This window comes from Eleutherodactylus coqui, chromosome 2, assembly GCF_035609145.1.
Source record: "Eleutherodactylus coqui strain aEleCoq1 chromosome 2, aEleCoq1.hap1, whole genome shotgun sequence".
NCBI classification, from domain to species: domain Eukaryota; kingdom Metazoa; phylum Chordata; class Amphibia; order Anura; family Eleutherodactylidae; genus Eleutherodactylus; species Eleutherodactylus coqui.
Genome location: NC_089838.1, coordinates 117,784,899 through 117,807,754, shown reverse-complemented (window position 1 = coordinate 117,807,754; position 22,856 = coordinate 117,784,899). Strand labels below are relative to the sequence as shown.

At 40.8% G+C, this 22,856-nt stretch overlaps 1 protein-coding gene across 1 annotated transcript in view; it reads right to left on the bottom strand.

The window, feature by feature from the left end:
• TXNRD1 (thioredoxin reductase 1) overlaps window positions 1-22,856 on the bottom strand; it is a 72,905-nt gene that overhangs the window by 25,812 nt on the left and 24,237 nt on the right. Inside the window, exons 3-7 of the mRNA XM_066591442.1 lie at window positions 21,042-21,102; window positions 6,825-6,934; window positions 3,941-4,063; window positions 3,754-3,826; window positions 2,519-2,638 (exon numbers count right to left, since the gene is read on the bottom strand). Of these exons, the coding sequence (XP_066447539.1) occupies window positions 2,519-2,638; window positions 3,754-3,826; window positions 3,941-4,063; window positions 6,825-6,934; window positions 21,042-21,102 (487 nt within the window). The remainder of the gene's footprint in view (window positions 1-2,518; window positions 2,639-3,753; window positions 3,827-3,940; window positions 4,064-6,824; window positions 6,935-21,041; window positions 21,103-22,856) is intronic.

Here is a 22,856-nt window from a genome sequence, read left to right as displayed (position 1 = left end):
TAGCCAATAAGTATATCTAATTAGCCAAGTATAGAGGTTTAGCCCATAAAACAGCAGTCTTTATTGTATGCAGCTACATGCAGATTTTTATAACAAGGATATGTTTTTGTAATTTACAACTCAAGGCTTGTATAATTTTTATGCTTATTATAGCTACAATAATCCTGAAAAATGCCCAATTATGTCAACTGAAATGATTACCACGTGTCACACAGCAATTAAAGTGAACAGATCCAGAAAAAGGCAAATTTGTGATCATTTCCCCAGAGTTCACTCTATAATTTGTACAATTTAGCAGCGTACCTATTTCTGTTATGTGTAATTTGCATATAAACTTACTATTATTATTCCAGCTCTCGCACTGGTGTGCAAGCAATAATGCATTACTAATCAGCTTCTGGCTAATTACTGCATAGCCTTTTGATAGTTATCATACGTTTATCATATTAAACACATTTAGTTTTATGCTGTTGATCTATTTATACTGTATTATAATGCATGTATATAAAAAAAAGTTTAAAATCTATACTCCGACCAGCCGTAACATTAAAAACAGGTGATGTGATGTGAATAACATTGATTATCTAGTAACCATGGTACCTGTCAAGGGGTGAGATATATTAGGCAGCTAGTGAACAGTTCTTGAAGTTGATGTGTTGCAAGCAGGAAAAATAGGCAAGCGCAAGGATCTGAGCAACACTTACTGGGGCTACAATGCGGTGCCTAGACAACTAGTTCAAAGCATGCACAAAACAACAGGTCTTGTGGGATGTTTCCGGTATTCACTGGTTAGTGCCTACCAAACATGGTCGAAGGAAGGCAACAGAGTCATGGGTGCCCATGGGAAAGTGAAGGCCAGCCCATCTGGTCCTATCCCAAAAAAGAGCAACTATAGCACAAACTCCTGTAAAAGGTAATGTAGGCTATGATAGAAAGGTATTACAATCTACTGCTTATGGGACTGCATAGCTGCAGACCAGTTAGAGTACCCATGCTGACCCCTGGCCACCACCGGAAGCAATGGGCAACTTAGCATCAGACCTGGACCATGAAGCAATGGAAAAAGATATGCCAGTCTGATTAATCACTTTTTCCTGTACATAATGTAGACGGCTAGATGCCCGTTCAATGCTTCCTTAGTAAAGATATTGCTACCTGCATGCATTATGGGAAGACAGCAAGTCAGTTAGAGTTGACAGTGCTGACTTGCTCTCCAAATGTCCCAGATCTCAATCTGATTGGGGTATGCTCGAAAAATAAGTCCATTGAGGCCCCACTTCACCACCTATAGGACTAAATGGTTCTACTGCTAACATCTTGGTGGCAGATATCACAGGACACCTTCAGAGGTCTTGTGGAGTCCATGTTTCTATGAGTTAGAGCTGTTTTGGTGGCACCAGGGGGACCTATACAATATTAGTCCTTAGACAATTTGTTTTCATTTTATGGCTGATTGGGTGTATATGTGTATCTTGGTGGCCAAAATCTGATATATTGAGCCATCTTCAGAGGCTTCTCTTTTTTACCAAGTATTTGATGATGCACCAAGCAGAAATATTTTATACTCCTCCATCTCTAAACATTAGCACATAAGTAGAGATGAGCGAGCACGCTCAGATAAGGCAATTACTCGAGCGAGCATTGCTCTTCTTGAGTAACTGCATTCTCGTCTGAGCAGGCTCAGGGGGGTGGCGGGGGTTAGCGGGGGAGAGAGATCTCTCTCACTCCCCCCCTCCCCCCCCCGAGCCTGCTCGGACGAGAATGCAGTTACTTGAGAAGAGCAATGCTCGCTCGAGTAACTGCCTTATCCAAGCGTGCTCGCTCATCTCTACACATAAGTGAATAGTTGTACTATACTGTGTATTTGAGCTTCTATAAATACAATTTAGGGGCTTAAATATATAAACAACTAACTAATAAAATGAAGATTCTTGAAAACTCTATGAAATGCAAGGAATATATATAATTTCTGTGTGATGCTTGCGCTTAGGCTAGATTCACACAAGCATATTGTTAAATAATATGGATGTGTAATATGCATGTCATCAGAATTTCATCATTGTATGATCTGTATTTGCCTCTGTTTGTGCTGTCATTAGTTTCATTTTCTACAGGGAAAATAGGGTTCCTTATATCCCCAATAGAAAATAATACCAATGGCTGCAAATATAGAGGCAAAAACAGATAGAAGCAATGCATGCTATATTTTTAAAACACGGCTGTGAAAAATACAGCCATTTAAATAGATACATAGATTTAGATTAGCTTTGTAGTACGGTATGTACCAAATATGCAGTACAAATATGCTCATCTGAAAGTTGTGTATAGGTAGGGCTAAGTGTACACTACATTTGTCTACTGTATATATTAAGATATATGTATAGTATAGGTCTGGAAATACAAAAAAATATCCAAAAATATCCAGACATATACTGTATTGTACCAATAGCCTTCTTCTCAGAGGAAGCCACAAGAGTCAGTCCTATTTGAGAAAATAAAATTGACAATTATCACATACCATTATCTTCAATCTGCCATCCATATTTGATGGAATCTTTCAAAGCTTGCCCCAGTAGTGCTGCCTGATGCATCAATTTTTTGGGTATACAGCCTACATTCACACATGTTCCTCCAAGCCCTATAAAAAGGAGAGGCACATTTAGCATTAAATGAACATTAACCCTTTCTAATCCACTGTCTGACATCTAAAGACATTCTGATTGAAGGCTGTACAGCTCCGATGTCGGAAGATGTCCGGCAGGATATTCTTACTGTAGATTACTGGCCGCTCTGTTGTCAGGGGCCTCTCTAGCATGTCACATACCACAGTACTGTCTCTAGCCAGCAGATGGCGCCATTGTATAATGGCAAAAAGAGAAAGCCCCCTAGGAAACCCTGAATCCGAAATTGGATTGCAAAGGGTTAACAGTGCGTGTGTCTGCATTGTCTGATCTGTATTATCTGGCCGTTACAGAATAGTGTAGGCAAAACTATGCTTGGCGGCATGGAGTGTAGTTGCGCCTGAATGAGGGGGAATTTCTTCCCCTTCGCCAACTTTTCAAACTCCACGCAGGAGTTTGAATATAACAGCAAAAAGATAGGTGCTGCCTGAACTTTCCCGCATGTAGAATTCACTATGTGCAGGAAAGATAAGGCAGGTCCTGTCTTTTCTTGCCGTACAATTAACAGCCGAGAGAAGACCTAGTGAAAATGAAAGCACTGAAATCCTATTGAAATCAGCGATTTTGTTGTGTCCCGTTGTGTGATCATGGCCGCATAAGGGGACAAAGCCACGTTCGTCTGAATCCGCCCTTACAAATCTATGCAAGCATTTTATGGCAAGAAGATATACAACACTTCCCCTTGTTAATAGTACTTCTATAAACACATAGTGCAGGTTATAATACTAATTCTAGCAAGCAAAAGCCAGACCGACACAAGTTACATATTATAGTACGAAAAATGATTCTATAGATAAAGCACTATTCACACTAGAATTTTTCCTCTATACTATTCAGTTCCATTGCCTTCACAGATAAAAATCTAGAAACATTTCTATTATTGATCCCATTGGCCTCAGTTGGAGGCCAAGAGAACCAATGTCGTTAGTTATCGTTAAAGGATGCAATGAAATAGATATTTCTTCTTTGAGCTGAATTTTGTACCATATTCTTTGTAGAGTTGCTATGGGTGAACAATATATTAAACTAGAATACTATTTAGAGTTGTATTTAAATTTAGTCTCCAACTTACCCCATGTGGTTCCTAACGGTGAGGGGGTCACATAATCCAGTACAAGCACCTTCTTACCATACTTTGCAGCCTCCTGTTAGAAACAATATACATTTCATTCATATTTAGCAACACCATGGAGAATACAGCATATTATTAATAACCATGGTGATTCTGGGTGTCCAGCCCATCATCGAGGTATTTGTACCTTAGAAGCTGCTAGACCCCCTGATCCTCCTCCAATAACAATCAAGTCATATTCGTAGGTATTCTCCCTTGGTTTATCATCTTTGCTTTCTAACAATTTCTGGAACAAACCATCCTTAGATAACTACAAAAAAAGAACATGCATACATATGGAATTATAATACTAATTAATAGTTACATTATACATGCAAGTAACCAGGGACGACAATACTAGTAATGAAACACAAGCTGGTCTGCTGACTCATGCATCTTCCGGTTATAATGTCTTAAGTAACATGTGAATAAAAAATGTGATTACATCTACTAAATTGAGAAAGCTGTGATTATACATTTGGGTGTGTCTGCCATGTGTCTATATACCGTGAAACAAAGTAGATTGCTGGCAGCACCTCATGTGACGTATGCTATGCAGCTGACCTTATCTGCTCTATGTAAACCAGCTTCTAGTACTCATTAGCTTCATCCACTTTTACTTGCTCTTGGAAATACAAATGGTTAAATGTTCCTCATTCTAGAAATCCCGTCTGTTGCATTGAATAAAAATGTACAAGGAATTCATAGATGCTCGTATTTAATTCCCTTTCCTGGTTCTGTAAGCTTTAAAGGGCTTGTCTAGACGATCACCCCGTTCCAAAACCTTAAAGAGAAATTCAACATCTCCACAAATGACTTCTATAAGTGGTGCCAAATTCACTCCTTTTTGAACAAATCTAAATTTTTAGATTGTACTTTTCCAGCAAAGCTGATCCCTTTTTTGAATAGAACTCCTGTAACTCCAAAATCCCTAACAAGAAAATGTTACAATATTTTATCAGGAGATATGGGAGAAACAAAAAGGGTCCACCTGCTAAACTGGGAAAGAGACTTGAGAGAATGCATACCAATCCCTCAGTGGATCTCTTCCTTCGAGTGGGCAAACAGATCCACGCTAAGTGCGAATCTCCTACAAACCCACTATAAAGTCATAACGAGGTGGTACTACACCCCATTTAAACTAGCTAGGAGTTTCAGAGATGTGAATAACCAATGCTGGAGAGAATGCGGACAGGTGGGAACACTTTTTCACATCTTCTGGGAATGTCCCTTGATACAAATATTCTGGAAGGAAACCTTCCAATTTATATATGAGGTAACAGGCCTTAAGCTACAAGTTGAGCCTAACCTAGCCCTCTTATTACTAAATTGTAACCTAATTCCATTAAGATACAGGAAATGGACATGTCATTGTCTACTTACAGCTAAACTAGCTATTACTAGAAGATGGAAATCGAAACACCCTCCTAGCTCCAAAGATATACACGAGATGATAGCTGACCATCACATCTACAAAACAATTATTGCTAACGCTAACGGCAATCAAATCCAAAGAAATGTGGAACCCTTGGCTGCGTTTTATGTTAAAGTAAAGTTTTACTAGTTTACATTCCTACAATTCCATACATAAACAATTTGTTACTAGAAAATACATGAATGTGGTTTGTATATGGAATCAACAATAACCTAAGAACTAACCATCAACGCATCATCAAGCAAACAACTAATACTGCATTTACGTATTGTCCATATTTCATTGTACAAACTGTGTAATCCTGCTTATTAAAACCAATAAAAAACATTTGAAATAAACGGCTTGTCTGGTTTGGAAGACCAATTTTCAAATATCCTACTAGGGAATTCTTAGTAAATATACTATATAGTACCAAACAGGTTCCCTTTAAGGTTATTCTGTGCATAATCTACTGTTGAAGAGGTTGTACCCAACCATCATTCTCTGTTCATATGCTCTATTAGGTCATATGAACGTCAAATAGTGGGGTGCAGTGCTCAGGACTCCCCTCTATGTCCCAGAACAGGAAATCGCTCAGTAACGCCTGTGTCACATAAGCGTATGCGTATTTGCATATGCTTTTTTGCCATGTTTTTGCACTTAGGGGTTGTGTATTTGCGTGTGCAACAGTGGTTATTACTGTGCTTTTTGTGCATGCAAATCGTGCGCAAAATAACACACTTCAATGCTCTCAGCCATTGAAATGAGAGTTTAATGAGTTCGAGATACTTTTTTTTCTTGAGCAAATGTGCTGGAAAGTAGAGCATGCAGTGTTTTTGTGAACGAACCCATTAAATAAATGGGTTCTATTTCCTGCATACTGCGCGTACAAAATACATCTGTGTCACACAGACCCAAGAGCAGCTCCCCTTCTGCTGAACGTAGTGCTGTCTTGTTATTACAGGACAGCCAATCATGTGAATGGCCCTCCTATAATTCTACATTTCTCTTGCAGCATCTACTGCAGGGGAGCGTTCAGGCTGGACGCGGTTTCCTTGCGAAATCAACTGTTTGCAGGGGGTGCTGAGAGCTGGATTTGGGGTTACTAGCTGATTGCCCCGAGCTCTGATTCTCAAAGTGGTTGTGCATCTTGGCAGAAGACCTTTAAGTACTCTATAATGCAAATATATATATCTATCTTTTACAAAAAACCTTTTCAGAAAATAATGATTTTTTTAAGTAGAAAATGAACAGCTTCTTAATTTCCATAAATTGTTTATAGTAATTGGTTAATTAGATGTCTACCTTATGTAAGCACACTTTATACTATTACCTAGTCTTGACAAAAAGGACATGTAGAGTAAATGAATATATGTTGAAAACAAGAGAACGCCTGAGGCTCGAATCACACTAGTGTCATGGCTTCCATTCAGAACAGCTAAGTTGGGTCTATTCTCAAACAGCTCCTGCCGAATGCTGATGGATTATAATAGGGTCTGACAAGTTTCCAGCAGGGTTCTGGTTTTTTTTTTACTGTCAATAATTTAAATAAAGATACACATAAATAAACTGCTATAATAACATGCTAAACATAATCCTAGAATAAAGTGAAATGTACCTGTACAATATCCGTGTAATCTTCTATAAGCTTTTCCTTCACAAAGACATTGGGTAATGCTGTCTCCATGGTATATATGTAGAGCTCCTTTTCGAGGCTTTGCCCGTTGTCTGTGAAGAAAATCACAGGTGACATTTTTATTTATAAGCTGTGCATCCAAGATGAGCCAAAAAGGGTGGAACCTTTTATTTCTCAACCAGGTGTGAGGAAGTTTCTAAAACTTCCTCACATCTCTGACGCCTCACTCTCCCAAAAGTGTGAGTAACAATGACTTGCAAACTTTTCAGGTACCGGAAAGGAAACAGGGATAGTCCAGGTGACGTATGGCGGGGAATAAAATATTCTGCCATTTCGGAAGACACTACATGGAGAAAATCAAAATTACCCTTAATGCTTGTTTTCATGTAAAAAAGTAAGATCCTCCATTGACTCAAAATTGCAAATCAAATATCCTTTATATAGGACAGACCAACATAAAGTAAAGGTGGGATTTCCCAGTAGAAAATGACTGGTGACACATCCTCAGGATAGGTCACTAAAACGGTATCACCATTTGAGAACCCCACCAATCAGGTGATTAGAAGTAGCTACAAACTGTCAAAACACCACGTGTAAACTGAATGAACAGTCATTTGCAGAATGAAAGGAACGTGACTACTACAGGCTCTCCAGCGACCAGGGCTATTGCATTGGCTAAAAGAGGACATCTGACAGGTGTGGCTTACGTTTGTTATTTTAGTGCATTACTTGCCCATATAATTTATTTATTACTCTTGGAATCCCCCTTTAGCTCATAAATCCCCCTATCTGTGGCTGTAGGAAGACAATTTGATCATTAACCCTTTTCAATCCAATTTGTATCCTGGTTTTCCTAGGGGGCTTACTCTTTTTCTGCCGTTATACAACGGTGCTATATGCTGGCTAAAACCAGTGCTGCATGACGTGACACGTTGGATAGGCTCCGACAGCAGAGAGGATGGCAACATACAGTAAGAGAACCCCGACGGATGTCTTCCAACATTGGAGCTGTATAGCCTTAAATCATAATGTCTTCAGACATCAGACAGTGGATTAGAAAGGGTTAAACTTCCTGTCTATGGAAGAGATTTGATACCCTATAAGGTTAGTTTCACAAAAAAGTATTATAAATATTATGGCTGTTTTTCTGAGTCTGTGATATGGCCCAATTGTGGGGTTTACTGACCCGAACTTGGAACATCATAGAGATCTATGATACTCCAAGTTCAGGTCAATAAACCCCGAGGTCGGGCAAGGACACACGTTCATATTATGGACATATAAATACGGCTGTAATATGTTCATATGAAACTGGCCTAAAACTATAAGAGAGAAACCACATACTGTAATTGCAGCCCCTTCTAGATTAGCAAAATGATATTGGGAGGTGAATATTGACTTTAAAGGGAGACCATAGGCTGTCATTACTGAGGTGATGCTCCTGGACCGGATGCCACACAAGGTTGAAAATTCAGTTTTTGAAGATTGGAAGTCTTCAAAAATGTATGCTTGGTGGTGTACATCAGTAGTCTTAGGCTTCATACACATGTCATTCTGCATTCCATCTATGGTGTCTGTCTGGGGAATCTGTCAGAAATGGCAAAAATAGCATTTGTGTGGAATCCTGGCTCCATAGGCTGTCATTACTGAAATGGAAGCTTTGATGTCTGTTTTAGCAGGTTTCAATAAGCTCACAACATTTTAGTTAGTCAGAATAATGTAGTCATCTGCTGAAGCATGGCCACCAAAACTGCTATTTCAGTAACAAAAGTCTATGAGGTTATTCATGGTTCCATTTAAAGGCTATTTTTGTATGGGATTCCCTGATGGACACCATAGAAGAGTGAACTGTAGATGGAAGCCTAAAGGTCCTCTTACACAGCCTAATTGTCTGACACGAATAGTCATCCAAATGTTCGTTACCTCTTGTAAAAGGGTCAACAATCTACCAATAAATGAGCAAATGCTTCCTCATTAGCAGATCATTCATTTTCAGCAGTAAGTGGGGGAAAATGTGCAGCTGGTCTTTGGGGGACAAATGATTGTAGTTACAATTGTTCATCCCCATAAGTGATTCTTAGCTTGTGTAAATGAAAAGTAAATGAGCTACGAATAGAGATGAGCGAGCATACTCGTCCGAGCTTGATGCTCGTTCGAGTATTAGGGTGCTCGAGATGCTCGTTACTCGAGACGAGCACCACGCGGTACTCGTCTCGATTAAACGAGCACTGACCATTGAATTCAATGGAGTCGGCAATACAGCCAGCTCCATTGAAAGCAATGGCCTGCCGGCGAGCGCGGGATGAATTGTCAGGAAGGGCTTAAATATATAAGCCCTTTCCTGAAATTCATCCAGAAATGTGTAAAAAAATATATATATATATATATATATATATATATATATATATATATATATATATATATATATATATATATATATATATATATATACTCACCTTGTCCCGGCAGAACGATGTTAGCCCATTGAATTCAATGGAGCCAGCAATACAGCCGGCTCCATTAAAAGCAATGGGCTGCCGGCGATCGCGGGATGAATTGTCGGGAAGGGGTTAAATATATAAGCCCTTCCCTGCAATTCATCCAGAAATGTGTAAAAAAATATATATATATACTCACCTGGTCCCGGCAGACGGAGTTCAGCCCGGCCAGCGGCAGTCCTCCTGAACTGCTCTGAACAGCTGTGAGTAGTATTCAGCAGCCGGGGATTTAAAATCCCCGCCTGCTGAATGAGCTGCCTCTAATTGGTCACAGCCTGACCAATCAGAGGCAGATTCCACTCACACACCCATTCATGAATTTATGAATGGGTGTGTGACTGCTGCCTCTGATTGGCTCAGCGGGACCAATCAGATGAGAGGCAGCAGTCACACACCCATTCATAAATTCATGAATGGGTGTGTGAGTGGAATCTGCCTCTGATTGGTCAGGCTGTGACCAATTAGAGGCAGCTCATTCAGCAGGCGGGGATTTTAAATCCCCGGCTGCTGAATACTACTCACAGCTGTTCAGAGCAGTTCAGGAGGACTGCCGCTGGCCGCGCTGAACTCCGTCTGCCGGGACCAGGTGAGTATATATATATTTTTTATTTTTACACATTTCTGGATGAATTGCAGGGAAGGGCTTATATATTTAACCCCTTCCCGACAATTCATCCCGCGATCGCCGGCAGCCCATTGCTTTCAATGGAGCCAGCTGTATTGCCGGCTCCATTGAATTCAATGGGCTAACATCGTTCTTCTCTGCCACAGCTGTTACAGCTGTGGCAGAGGAGAACGATCTTTGTGCTGACAGTGGGGGGGGGGGGGGGTCTCACTCTTGCCACTATTGTGGCTTAATAGTCGGACCTGGGAACTTGAGATACAGCCCAACATGTAGCCCCTCGCCTGCCCTATCCGTTTCTGTGTCGTTCCCATCACTTTCTTGAATTTCCCAGGTTTTCACAAATGAAAACCTTAGCGAGCATCGGCGATATACAAAAATGCTCGGGTCACCCATTGACTTCAATGGGGTTTGTTACTCGAAACGAACTCTCGAGCATCACTGAAAGTTCGACTCGAGTAACGAGCACCCGAGCATTTTGGTGCTCGCTCATCTCTAGCTACGAACCATAATCTTGTAGACTGAAGCTTATTACATTGGACTGAGAATGCAGAGGCCAAATTCTAAGCCCAATGTGATGAGCGCTGATCAACAGGTATTGTTGAGCTTGTTTCGGCTTGTCTAAAAGGACCCTTTGTCCACTCGTGTTCTTCATCAATCACACATTTTTAAAATGTTTCATTCTTGCATGAGGCATCCAAAATTTTAACCAGAATTTTCAGCCTTGGGTAGCATAAAGAAAGCTTCACCTCAGAAACTATAGAAAAAGTTAGCGGAAGTTCTGTCAAAGGCATGTATGGTCATACACTGTATAGCTAAACCAAACAGCATGAGCATTCATTGTGTTTCCACTCCAACAACAGAACACCATAGCTTGGCCCCAGAGGCGTAACTTGAAGCTTCTGGGCCCCATGGCAAAACCTGTAACCTCTGCGCTAACTATAATGCTTTATTCATAGTACTAGGCTTGCTATATTGAGAAGAGAGGCCTTATGGGCCCCCTAAGGCTCCTGGGCCCGGGTACAACCGCATCCCCTGCATCCTCTATAGTTACGCCCATGCTTGGCCCTGCCCAGTGGTCCTAGCTAACCATTGCATTTGCATCATCGGATGGAGGTGCCATATTATTGCTTCCAGGGAATATAGATTCTGATGGACCATGGCACAGCTTCATACAGAGTCAGAGCCATAATACAGTTGCGTGTATAGGGCTTTACAAGCAGAGCATAACCTATACAAGTAATTTATTCTCTGGTTGGATCTGTCGAACATAGGCTGTCAGAGGAAATCCCATCAACAAGATTACTTGGTTTCTCTTGTTGAGAACAATCACACGAAATATAATGAAACATAGAAGTTTATTTTCACCTGCTCCATCCTTACTTTTAACCAAAACGTGGCTTTTACTATATGGCTGCGTTCACTCATGCTGTTTTGGTTGCAGTTTTTAATTGCGCTTTTTCCTCAATTAAAGACTGTGTCAAAAAACCACATGCGGTTTTCAAATATATATATATATTTTTATTTTTTTTTTAAACGGCATACGTTTTTTAATAGCAGAAGAAACGTAATTAACAACCTCAACAATAACGCCATGTGTGAACACATCTGAAGCTACTATTATTTATACTACATTGACCCTAATAAATCTAATATATTAATTTTTTATTCAGGTTTTATGTATAAGCTTGAAACACAATAATTACATTCAAACAAGTATTTCCCTAATTGTATCATTCCTACTGTTTTTATATTCATAGGCCTAATTAGCATAAAGCTAATATTAGTCCAAGTGACTGGGTTGTTTACTCAGCACAATACGAGGTATGATGTGGAGGAAACTAAGTAACCAAGCAAGTTCAAGTAATAATATATTTCTCATGCCAAGCCAGGAACAAGCAGTCGATTATGAAGTCATTGTATTTTTTTAAACATTAATGTATTCATAAAGTGTTGAGAAATAATGGAAGAGCAGCTTATATGAATTACAATCAGGAATACAATACAAAGTACAATATAGGGTTGTCTATAGAAAAAGACAGCCGGCACATTACATAATAAAGGTAGACATTATACCAATAAGATAAGAATAAAATTGCTGCACTCAATCCTGCAGTGAAATCTATAATAACCAGAATAATATTGGGACACATAGGATGGCAAATGTAAGATGCACCTTGAATGGGTATTGGGATATACAGTATATGATTTTATTTAGCCCTCTTACTCATAAGGAATTAGACAATTCTGAATTATATCTATTTTACAGATTGGTAGTGGCACTGCCACCATGGACCAACGCAAGGATTTACACATCTTGTGCGAACTTCATCACACTATTTTAACTGATTTTTTCCCCTTAGGCTGAGGTAAAACAACTGTGTTTTTTTTTGCATGCCGACGTGCATAAGCAGAAAACGCGTGAACGGGCAAAGTTTCATATGCACAGCACATGAAACTTTGCCCGTTCACTGGAGCAGCTGCTCCACGAAGCATCCCTTATCACTGAACACTGTGACAGCACTGCTGCTACACCATTGAAAGTAATGGGATGAAAGCAACCCTCGCAGGGGAAGGGCTTTAAATATAAGCCGTACCCTGAAAATAACCCCGAGCTGCATGAAAAAATAGTTTAAAAAATACATCACCTAAAAGAGCTGCCCGGCAATGATTGAATGGCTGTGATTGGTCCTTGTGCTCGGCCAATCAGAGGCAGAACCTCCAGGAGGCAGAGATTTTTTAATCCCAGGCAATAAGAAATAAAGAACAGTGCCAGGGAGAGAACAAGCGCCAGAGCCGCCGGACAGCGCTTTTAGGTGATGTATTTTTCATGATGTTTGCAAAACCAGGGATAGTAAACATTCCTCCCTCATGCAAATATCAGAGCAATGGCAGAAAAGGTTGTTATACACAGAAAAATATATGACATCTTGCCAGTCGCGTTTCTTTTTTTTTTTGTGAATATTTCAAACGGGAGGTCCTATTCATTCTTATATATAGAGATAGCAGTTGCTAATCTATGATTCACCCAAACTTTAACCAAACTTTTAGACATTGAATGACATCTATATTGATTAAATTAACTGCACAGATAATGATCTTCCAAAAGTTTAATAAAGGTGGGGATCAGCTTTAATACTCAGCAGTCGAACCGGGGCATAATTACATGGAAGAGGGATATAATTAGTTTTCTGGCAATTTTAGAGGTACAAACATCTGGTCACCTCTGAGCACGAGGCACTGAGTGACAGAGCACAAAACACAATATGATAATCCCTTTCAGATGTTCTTGTTTTTAAAAGGGCCACATATTTTGCTTTTGAAGTAGTTAAACATGCTGTTCGGACTATAAGAACAATTACAAGTTTGGTTGCTTATTTAAGTGCTAATATATGAATACTGAAAAACTCAGTTATGTATACTGTATAAGGGCTTAGTCACATGGGCGCATCGGCCCATGTTACTGCAGGTAGAAGACGGTCGCACTTCAGGACGGACGTCTCTCTGCAGCGCCGGAAGAAAGAACATGTGACCGGCTTCATTGTGTTCTTTCTTCAACGCTGCAGGGAGTCGTCCGTCTGGAAGTACAGCAGTCTTCTTCCTGCAGTAAGGGCTCAGTCACACAGGCGCATCGGCGCCCGTGTATGGATGCCAATGCGCCCGTGTGACTAAGCCCTAAAGGTGCCTAAACCTCCCCATGTATGTACAGTGGATAAATGCATCCTAAGGTATCAGGGTTTGTTTTCATGTAATCAGCCCTTATAAACCAAAGTGGGAATTTGTAGGCAAAACCAAATAAATGTTGGCTTGGTGAATGTTCCTGGGCCATGGCAGAGTAATTCAAGAACATAGATCAATATACCATAATTAGAATATGTGATTAAACCTGCAGACATATAATTCTGCATCTCAGGGTTCTTTAACATGAGCATATGCGTTTTTACGTTTTCTCGCCGGTGCCATAAAATCACGTGAAAGGACTTTTTTCCGCCAGGGTAATTAGCGTTTTTTCATCCATTCACACGACCGTCGAGCATGGTTTTAGCGAAAAAAATACATCACACCCCAGAAAACCTTTGCTTGGCTTTATTCTGAATGACTTCTAATGCCTACATAGAGGCACCTGCTTTTCGCAGCCTCCCCTCCCTTTTTCCCCTGCTACCATAGGAGTTGGAGAGGAGATCGAAACGTGTCCTCCAGGCATATTTAGTAACTTTGTTGTAACGAGCACAAACTAAATAAAAGCAGTAGAGTTTTTAACTTTTAAACATCCAAGCTCCTGCTGTGTATTTGTCTACAATGTAAAGCCGCTGGGATCGAACGGCACTGGATGGAAAAGTTACTCCTGCTGGAAGACAGAATACAGTCTGAATATAAGACGGGAGCGTGTACAACCTGATGCATAGGTGAGGAATTCTTTTTCTTTTTGCTCATAGGAGTATATAGTTGCCGGTGTATATTGGCCAAAACATAGTTCTAGAAGATTCGGGGACCAGCGCGGGTGACAGGTGAGTTCCAGCGGAGAGATCTCACCTCCGTTCCTCCCCGCTCTCCCCCGCCACTCCCCGCCCCCGCCGGCCCCTGGGGAGATACTCGGCTAAGGCACTACTCGCTCGAGTAATGTGCCTTAGCGAGTATATTCGCTCATCTCTATTCTAGAACTATCTTTTTGCCCAACGTATATGCGTCTGCGCGTATTTCGGTCACGTTTTCATGTTTCCACGTTTTTACGTGCCGTAAAATCATCTGTATGAACGACTGCATTGGAAACCAATGCCACAGATGGTCACGGTCGCCCGCAAAAATGTGCCATTTATGTGGGACTGTGTTAGTTGAAAAGAATCTTAGTCTCGAAAACTTTTGGTACAATATCATTTCTTTTATTTTACTTAACCATTTAAAAGTATCGTAACTGCAAGAATCTTCGTTTGTTTCTCTTATTGAGGGCATCTCAGTCAGGTGGTGTTAGGCCACTCTTACACAGGCATTAAGATAAACGCTGCTCGAAACCGCGTCATTTTACCACGATTTCAAGCAGCGTTTTTGAAGGCATGGTACAGTGTTCAACAGCACTGTTTAATGCACCCATCGTTATGATGGATGATTAGGTGCGCTACAAGGCGTGAAAATAGAACAGACAGTGCTTGAAAATCGCAGCGTTGGAAACGCCACGTTCGAGTGCAGGTCTGTGAAGCCTGATTGAAATCGGGACACCGCAGTAATCGCGGTAAAGATCGGTGAGAGTGAGAACGGCCGAAGAGTTAGGCCTCTGTCACACAGGCGTTTTTTTTACAGGGTCTAGCGGGCTTTTTCAACACCCACTAAAAACTCTGCACTAAGCCTCTATTCATTTTAATGGGGCCTCTCAATCAAGCGTTTTAGCGCAGAGTGTTTAGGGCGCGCTAAAGCGAATGCTGTATGTTTTTTTTTAGCATTGCAGCGTGTTTATAACGCCCTGCATTGCCCAATGAAATGAAAGGGGTGTGTTAAAAACTCTGTGTACAGCGTTTTCAAGTGTTTTTAACGCTGCTTGCTATGCGATCGGAAGGGAGAAAAAATGGTGACGTCATCAGCTCGCCTTGCCTGCATTGTTACTGCACAAAATTGCAGTACAACGATGCTTCAACGCTGTAAAATGCTGCATTTTATAAACACTTGTGTGTGAGTGGACTTGAAGGTGTTTATTCCACAGTCTATTATTTAAAACCTCAGTACTTTCCTAAGCTATGAAAATAGACGGCCTCGTGCCCAAGTAGACTTACTAGGTGCTTTCCTGCTGTAATAGTTTATTCTTCTAACTGATGAATCAGTACATTTAAAAAATATATCATTAATGAAAATAATAATGTAATTACTGCTTATTGGCGACTCTTTATTGATAACTAGTAGTTTCACCATGGTCATAATAATACTGACCTCACCCTTTCTAATTAAACTACACCCCAAATTAAATATATATACACCCTATTTTTTAAGTAGGACTGACATTACATTTATAGCAAAATACTTTTCATATATCATAAAGGCTGAAATAGCACTGATATGTATTAAATAATGGCTCAATATGGTGCCTACTAAAAGATCATTACATTAGATTAAGGGGCGTGAAGATTTTTAGCCAGCCGTGTCACGGCCCCAGCGGGGCAGAAAATCACATGAACGACATTTAACGCCTGTTTAGACGGCTGAGGCTGCGATGTATATATGCCACAGCCTCGGGATACCGTCAGCCAGGGGGTGGGAGTTTAGCAGAGGTAGTTTCTCCCTCTCTCCGCTCCAGCCTATAAGAGCTGCCGGCAAGGGGGAGTTGGCGGGACTTTAGCACACTAGCTCCCACCCTGTCCAGCCCCCTCTCATTGCAGACAGCTGGCAAGGGGCAGAGAGGGGGAAGAGAAGAGGGAGGGAGTTTAGCTGTCACACTGCTAAACTTCCTTCCACCTCCCTTCTCTAGCAGCTGTTATAGGCTCCCATAGGAGCCTATGGCAGCAGGCCGCCGTATTCCAGCCAAAGAAGTAAAAACATCCGAGTGGAAGGCGCACCGTATGCGCTATCTTTGCCGGCCAGACGTTTTTATGCATCGGGAATACGTCCATCTGAACTGATGCATTGGAAACCAATGCATCAGATGGGTAGCATATATCGACTGGCCGTGAATATGCGGCCGATATACTCTTGTGTGAAAAAGCCCTAGAGTACAAATCAGTGTTTTTTTTATGCATCTCTATGGGAATGCATTGCAGCTCCTGAGATAATCCACTGCCCCCTCCCTACCCTGTGGGGAAATCTGAGCAACAGACAAGGAAAGTTTAAAGTAATTTAAACTGTAACTCTTTTAATTGTTTGGAATGTTTCCCTGCAGCTGCTGGGCTATGTGGTTATCTGCAATGATCTTCTTTTATCTTCTCTACTTGGTGATCTCTGCAATCATTTTGTCATGTGTGCTCTACTATGTGATGTCTTCAATATCACAAGAGTCTTGAATCATTTTTCTGTCGGCTATACTCTGTGGTCGCAGGTTCTTTTATTTTCCTCTAACTTTATATACCCACCGCATAACTTTCCCATGGAGCAAATTGTCTGAAAGACAGCCTGGTAGAGGTGCTATTTGTTCCTCCTCTCCCGATACATTCCGATTACTTTGAATACGGTTTATGTTACACTAAGGGCTCTTTCACACGACTGTATGCATTTTTATGTTTGCCTGTACGTGCTGCGTGTCGGCAAAAAAATATGCAGTGGCGATGAAAACCATCGATCGCTGTAATATGCTCGGAATGACTAGTTATGCTTAAATCAGGCCAGCTGTGTTCTTTTCCCAGCACTGTACGCAGGATAACTCCCTCCCAATCCCTTTCTTTTCCTCTTCCATTGAAGTCTATGTGAGCTTCCTGCGTACCTCGGCAAAAGATAGGGCAAGTGTTGATATTCTTAAAAGTGTTCCTGGGGCATGGCAAAGTATTGGTAACTATAGGGAAACACAATAAAGCTCGTCTTCTTGGTCATAAAGCTCAGTGACAAAACTTTAATATGAATGTCCAAATACAGTAGGCCATAATGTGCTGCAAAAGTTAAATAGCTCATGGAATCCAGGTTGATGCAAACAATTTCTTAAAAGGTCGAGTGTGCGGAATTACTAAAAGTCCATTTCAAACAGCAAATAAACACATATATTCACTGCCAGGAGATTCCGTACACCGCAGTCCTACCGTGTTAGAGTAGTTTTAACAGCCGACTATGCTTTCTTTCGGTAGGCTCGGCGGAAGGAGCCCAGGAAGCAAGCAGAATCTGGCGAGGAGGGAAGAGTCTTTCTGCCAATAGGGCTTTTAACAGGCTCTCTTATTGGCAATCCATAGAACAATTTGGTTATTGCGTTTCTCACAGGTGGTGGAGATACCCTGCATTTGCTGCTCTCGCCTTGGCATCTCACCACGCCTTTGCGACTTCCGGGTACCAGAAATTGTGGCAACAGCGCCAGAACTAGCCACTCCCCAAGCCCTCCACATTGGCCTTTAAGGAACAGACAATTAAAACAACATTCCCAAAATTAAACAAAAAAACCACACACACTCCTACAGGAAGACAAGATGGAACTCTTAAGTAGAGCAACCATTATGATCCCAATGAGACCCTTTAGGCTGTTATGTACAAAAGATGCAAATAGTTTTCAGAAATGCTATTTTCCTCCACATGTTTCTGCACTGATTACATAATTGCATAATTAAAAAAATTGTTTGGCTCAAAAAAGACAAGTTATTCAAGTGCAACCCGTAAAAGAATATAAAAATCCACATTATTAAACAACTCTGTCACATGCAGTACATTATTGTATCAATTGAGGTCCACAATATCATAGTTAAACTATCTTGGTTAGGTCTGAAATTATTTATTCAGAAGTTACACAAAGTCTAAAATAACATATTCCACTTATACATAAGTGTTTCTTATTACTTATGCCCCCTTGGCTTTGTTCATTTTGTTGCCCCTTGATATGTGGCATGTTGTGATTTTCACAAGCATTCTGATTAGAAAACAAAATCTACTGTATCATCATCATATGTTGTTGCCATGGCAAACTTTTAACTATTGGTACCGAGAATCGGCTGATCGACGAGGATTATGCATGGTGGACTCCCTCTGATCAACTATTGATGACCTATCTTGAGGATAGGTCATCCATAGTAAAAGTCCAGGAGAACCCCTTCAGTAATTCATCAACAACCATGCAGCAACTTATGCTAAAAATGACAGGACCAGTCCAGTTTGGCCACATATTTTGCATATTTTACTTAAGGCCCATTTAGACACAACAATTATTGCTTAAACACCATCTTTTGGGTGATAATCGTTGTGTCGACTCTAAACGCATGGCCATCATGCACTTTTCGTGCACCATTTGCTCATCGCTAACTTTTAGCAAGCTAAAAATCAGCGATGAGCCTTATCAGCACCGTGCGCTAAGCTCTCAGTGGGATACCGCTGATGGTATTGTTTCAGCTGATATTTCGCTCCAAGAACACAGCAGCTGCATACAGAAGACCGCACCTCATCTGTCTTCTGCATACCCTGCCCGGAGCACTCATCTGTATACCAGCTGAAAACTCCGAGAACACAGCGGCTGCATACAGAAGACAGCACTGCAGCTGTCTTCTGTATACCCTGCTCAGAGCTCTCAGCTGGATACCAGCTGAAAACTCCGAAAACACAGCAGCTGTTTAGAGAAGACAGCACTTCAGCTGTCTTCTGCATACCATGCTCGGAGCACTCAGCTGTATACCAGCTCAGCGGTCAAAGAACACAGCAGCTGTATACAGAAGACAGTGCTCCAGCTGTCTTCTGTATATAGCGGGAGCCTTCATTTACTCACTAATAAACTCTTAAGTAGCTAATTAGCTATTTAAAAGCTTATGCAAAGTGAACGCTCAAAACTGTCACTCAAACTTCCATTTAAGCGAATTTTGAACGATCATCTTGCTGTGTAAATGCACACAATGATTATCATTAAAAGATTGCTTTTGAGCGATAATCGTGTTGAAATGGGCCTTTAGAGTTAGATGCTTGGCAGATATCTTGGGATGGATCTATATGTGTTTGAACAGCAAAACCATATTTTAGGAGTTAATGGGGTTTCTTAGGGCTCCTCCATACTTTAAAGCAAGTTTTGCCTTAATTGTGAAACAAAAAAAAGCATTTTGATTTATACATAAGCTTTGTGGAGTTTCAGTCGAGTAACTTTACAAATAATGTGCAATTTTCTACCACAGAGCATTCACAATTTAGCTGATAGTCATTGGAAACGGGCAACAAACTAGTAATAGGCACACCACTTAAAACTTACCTAAGCTCCTATCAAGCAATTAGAACTACAGTATATGGTGCCTAGTTTACAGATTTCACTTTCAAGAATGCAGTGTACTAAAGCAGAAAATGAAGCAGCAGGGAGCGCTCCAGTTGAGTATCCTGAAAAGTTGGAAATATGTGCATGGATTACATTGGGCTGTGCTAATTATAATGTTATAGCTCAGAGCCAGTCCAGACTGTAATGTTATTATATTGTAACTGTGTATCAAAATAAATAAAACAAATGTTTGTAGCTTTACTCAAATTTTTAGATTTATGATATATGTAAACTCTAAAATCATACACAAACATGAATATACAGTTTAACTAGTAATCCCAAAATAATGCTGCTACCTGAAAAAAGCCTAAGGCCTCCTTCACACGGGCGACATCGCATTGCTGCGAGAAAATCGCAGCGATATCGCTGTGATTTTCTCACAGCAATACCGCGATTTTGTAGCGCTACAAAGTTGCATGTGACGCTACAAAATTGCGCGACTTTGTAGCATCACATGCTTCACCCCAGGTCCCGGCACTGATCCTTTTCTTCATATTCTGGCCGAGGATTGAAAAACCCCCGGCTGCTGGAATCGCTGGCTGTGATTTGCTGACACTTAGTCAATCACAGCCAGTGCTCGAAGAATGGCTGTGATTGGTTCAATCCATGCCATTTATCAAGCACTTGCTGTGATTGGCTAAGTGTCAGCCAATCACAGCCAGTGCTTCCAGAAGGCGGGGATTTTTGAATCCCCGGCCAAAAGAGAAGAAGATGATCAGTGCCGGGACCTGGGGAGAAGCTGCGGCCGAGCTGACAGCTTGTCTAAGGTGATGTATGTGTGTTTTTGGTTTTTTTTTCCGGCAGTTAGGGCTTAGATTAAAGCTTTGACATTTGCTACTGTCAAAGTTGCATCGCATCGCATGCAAACCGCATTTTCGTGTGTTGCGATGCAACAGGGAGGAAGGCTCCATAGGGAAACATGGGCTACAAAACCTCGCGTGTCGCGGGCATATCGCCGGACCTGCGAGGTTTGTGTGTCATTTTGTAGCATGCTACAAAACATCGCATGTGTGAAGGAACCCATAGGAAACCATGGGCTTCACATACATGCGATTTGTAGCATTGTAGCAATGCTACAAAATCGCGTGACTTTGTCGCCCGTGTGAAGGAGGCCTTAAGGATTCATCGTTACACCAGGTCTCAATTTAAACAACCGAAAACATCACACTTATTTTGTATCTTACTTAATAGGTCCAGCTCCACTGCGAAATATGGAATATCCAATTCATCAAAGTGGTCCTTCACCTAGAAAGAAAAACAGTCTTTAAATGTTACCACTGTAGAAAGATTGAAGAAGGCTATTCATCAATAGAAGCGAAAGTCGGTCTTCTAGAGGGGTAGGGACAATATTCATGGAATTGAAAATCTGTCACAGAATAATCTGACCTAGATCAATGGTCTTCCCAAAGGGGTGATATTTTGGAGGATTTTCACTGTATATATAAATTACTATGGCAAAAAGAATTTCTAGTATCAAGTCAGTGATATATAGTATTGTATAAGACGAATTTAGTCAAAAATGGGTTTGAAAATAGGAAAGCTATTAGAATTAAATAGTCGCCTATTTTGATCATTTCAGGTGACACTTAAAGGGGTTGTCTCATGAAAGCAAGTGGGGTTATGCACTTCTGTATGGCCATATTAATGCACTTTGTAATATACATTGTGCATTAATTATGAGCCATACAGAAGTTATTCACTTACCTGTTCCGTTGCTGGCGTCCTCGTCTCCATGGATCCGTCTAAAATCGCCTCTTCTGGCGATTTTAGACGCGCTTGCGCTGTGCGGTCTTCTCCCTTCTGAATGGGGCCGCTCGTGCCGGAGAGCTGCTCCTCGTAGCTCCGCCCGTCACGTGTGCCGATTCCAGCCAATCAGGAGGCTGGAATCGGCAATGGACCTCACAGTGAAGATCCCGGCGGCCATCTTACTAAGGTAAGTAAGAAGAAGGAAGAAGTCACCGCAGCGCGGGGATTCGGGTAAGTACTACCCGTTTTTTTTTTTTAACACATGCATTGGGTTTGTCTCGCGCCGAACGGGGGGCCTATTGAATTAAAAAAAAAACCTGTTTCGGCGTGAGACAACCCCTTTAAATTCTGTACTATGCATGTCTCGAAATTCATCTACTTCCTTACACATGGAAAAGGGAAATATTTGTTTCCTGAGATCAAAGAGTCACAATGGGGTAAACCTTATAATCAAAATTTGACAACACATTTATTTTACTGTATTAAAAAACAACAAGTTCCAACATCACTTGAATTTGGTAAAAACTCAAACTTTATTCAGGTAGTTTAAAAACTTCCAGGAAGCATAGCAGGTTGTGATATGCCTCATGTTTCTTTCTTTCCAACTGTATGAAAAAAATTGGAGCTTTTAATTGGATTGCCTGTTGCTGGAACTACTTTGGGGTAGGTCTTATTTTCAGGGAAACAAGGTAGTTGGTCAATATTGCTTTGGATATGGCACTCTGAATCCTTCCTGGCACACCATGTGATCTTGGCGATGAATTGGATATGGGTGGGCTGAACATCAGTGTATGTTTTAATTCATTTCACTGTGTATGGGCATCAACATGAAACACTGAGGGTCAATGTCGCTAGAATGGGAGGGCTCAAATATTGTGGATGCTACGGGCAAAGATCATTTCATTTCATGACTTTCAGAATACTTTTTGATTGCTTTTAGTATATAAAGCTGCAATACAACATGGTTACATTTTGCTCAATAAATAACTCAGTTAGGGAACAGCAGGGCAGACAACATGCCTGCTTATTGTTCCTAAAAAGTTAGCAACCAAACTTGATTATTCCGCTTTATTTCTGCTGCCATCTGTTGTCTGTCTCTTTGAAAAATTTTGTAGAACCCTTTTGTAACAGAAGACAATTCTGCTCAATTTTAATTCAATTTTTGTTAGCGGTAAGAAGCAATTCCAAAGCTGTTAATATGGAATTAATGCTTAATTTCAAAGCACATTACTGCTTACATTGTGTTTTGATTC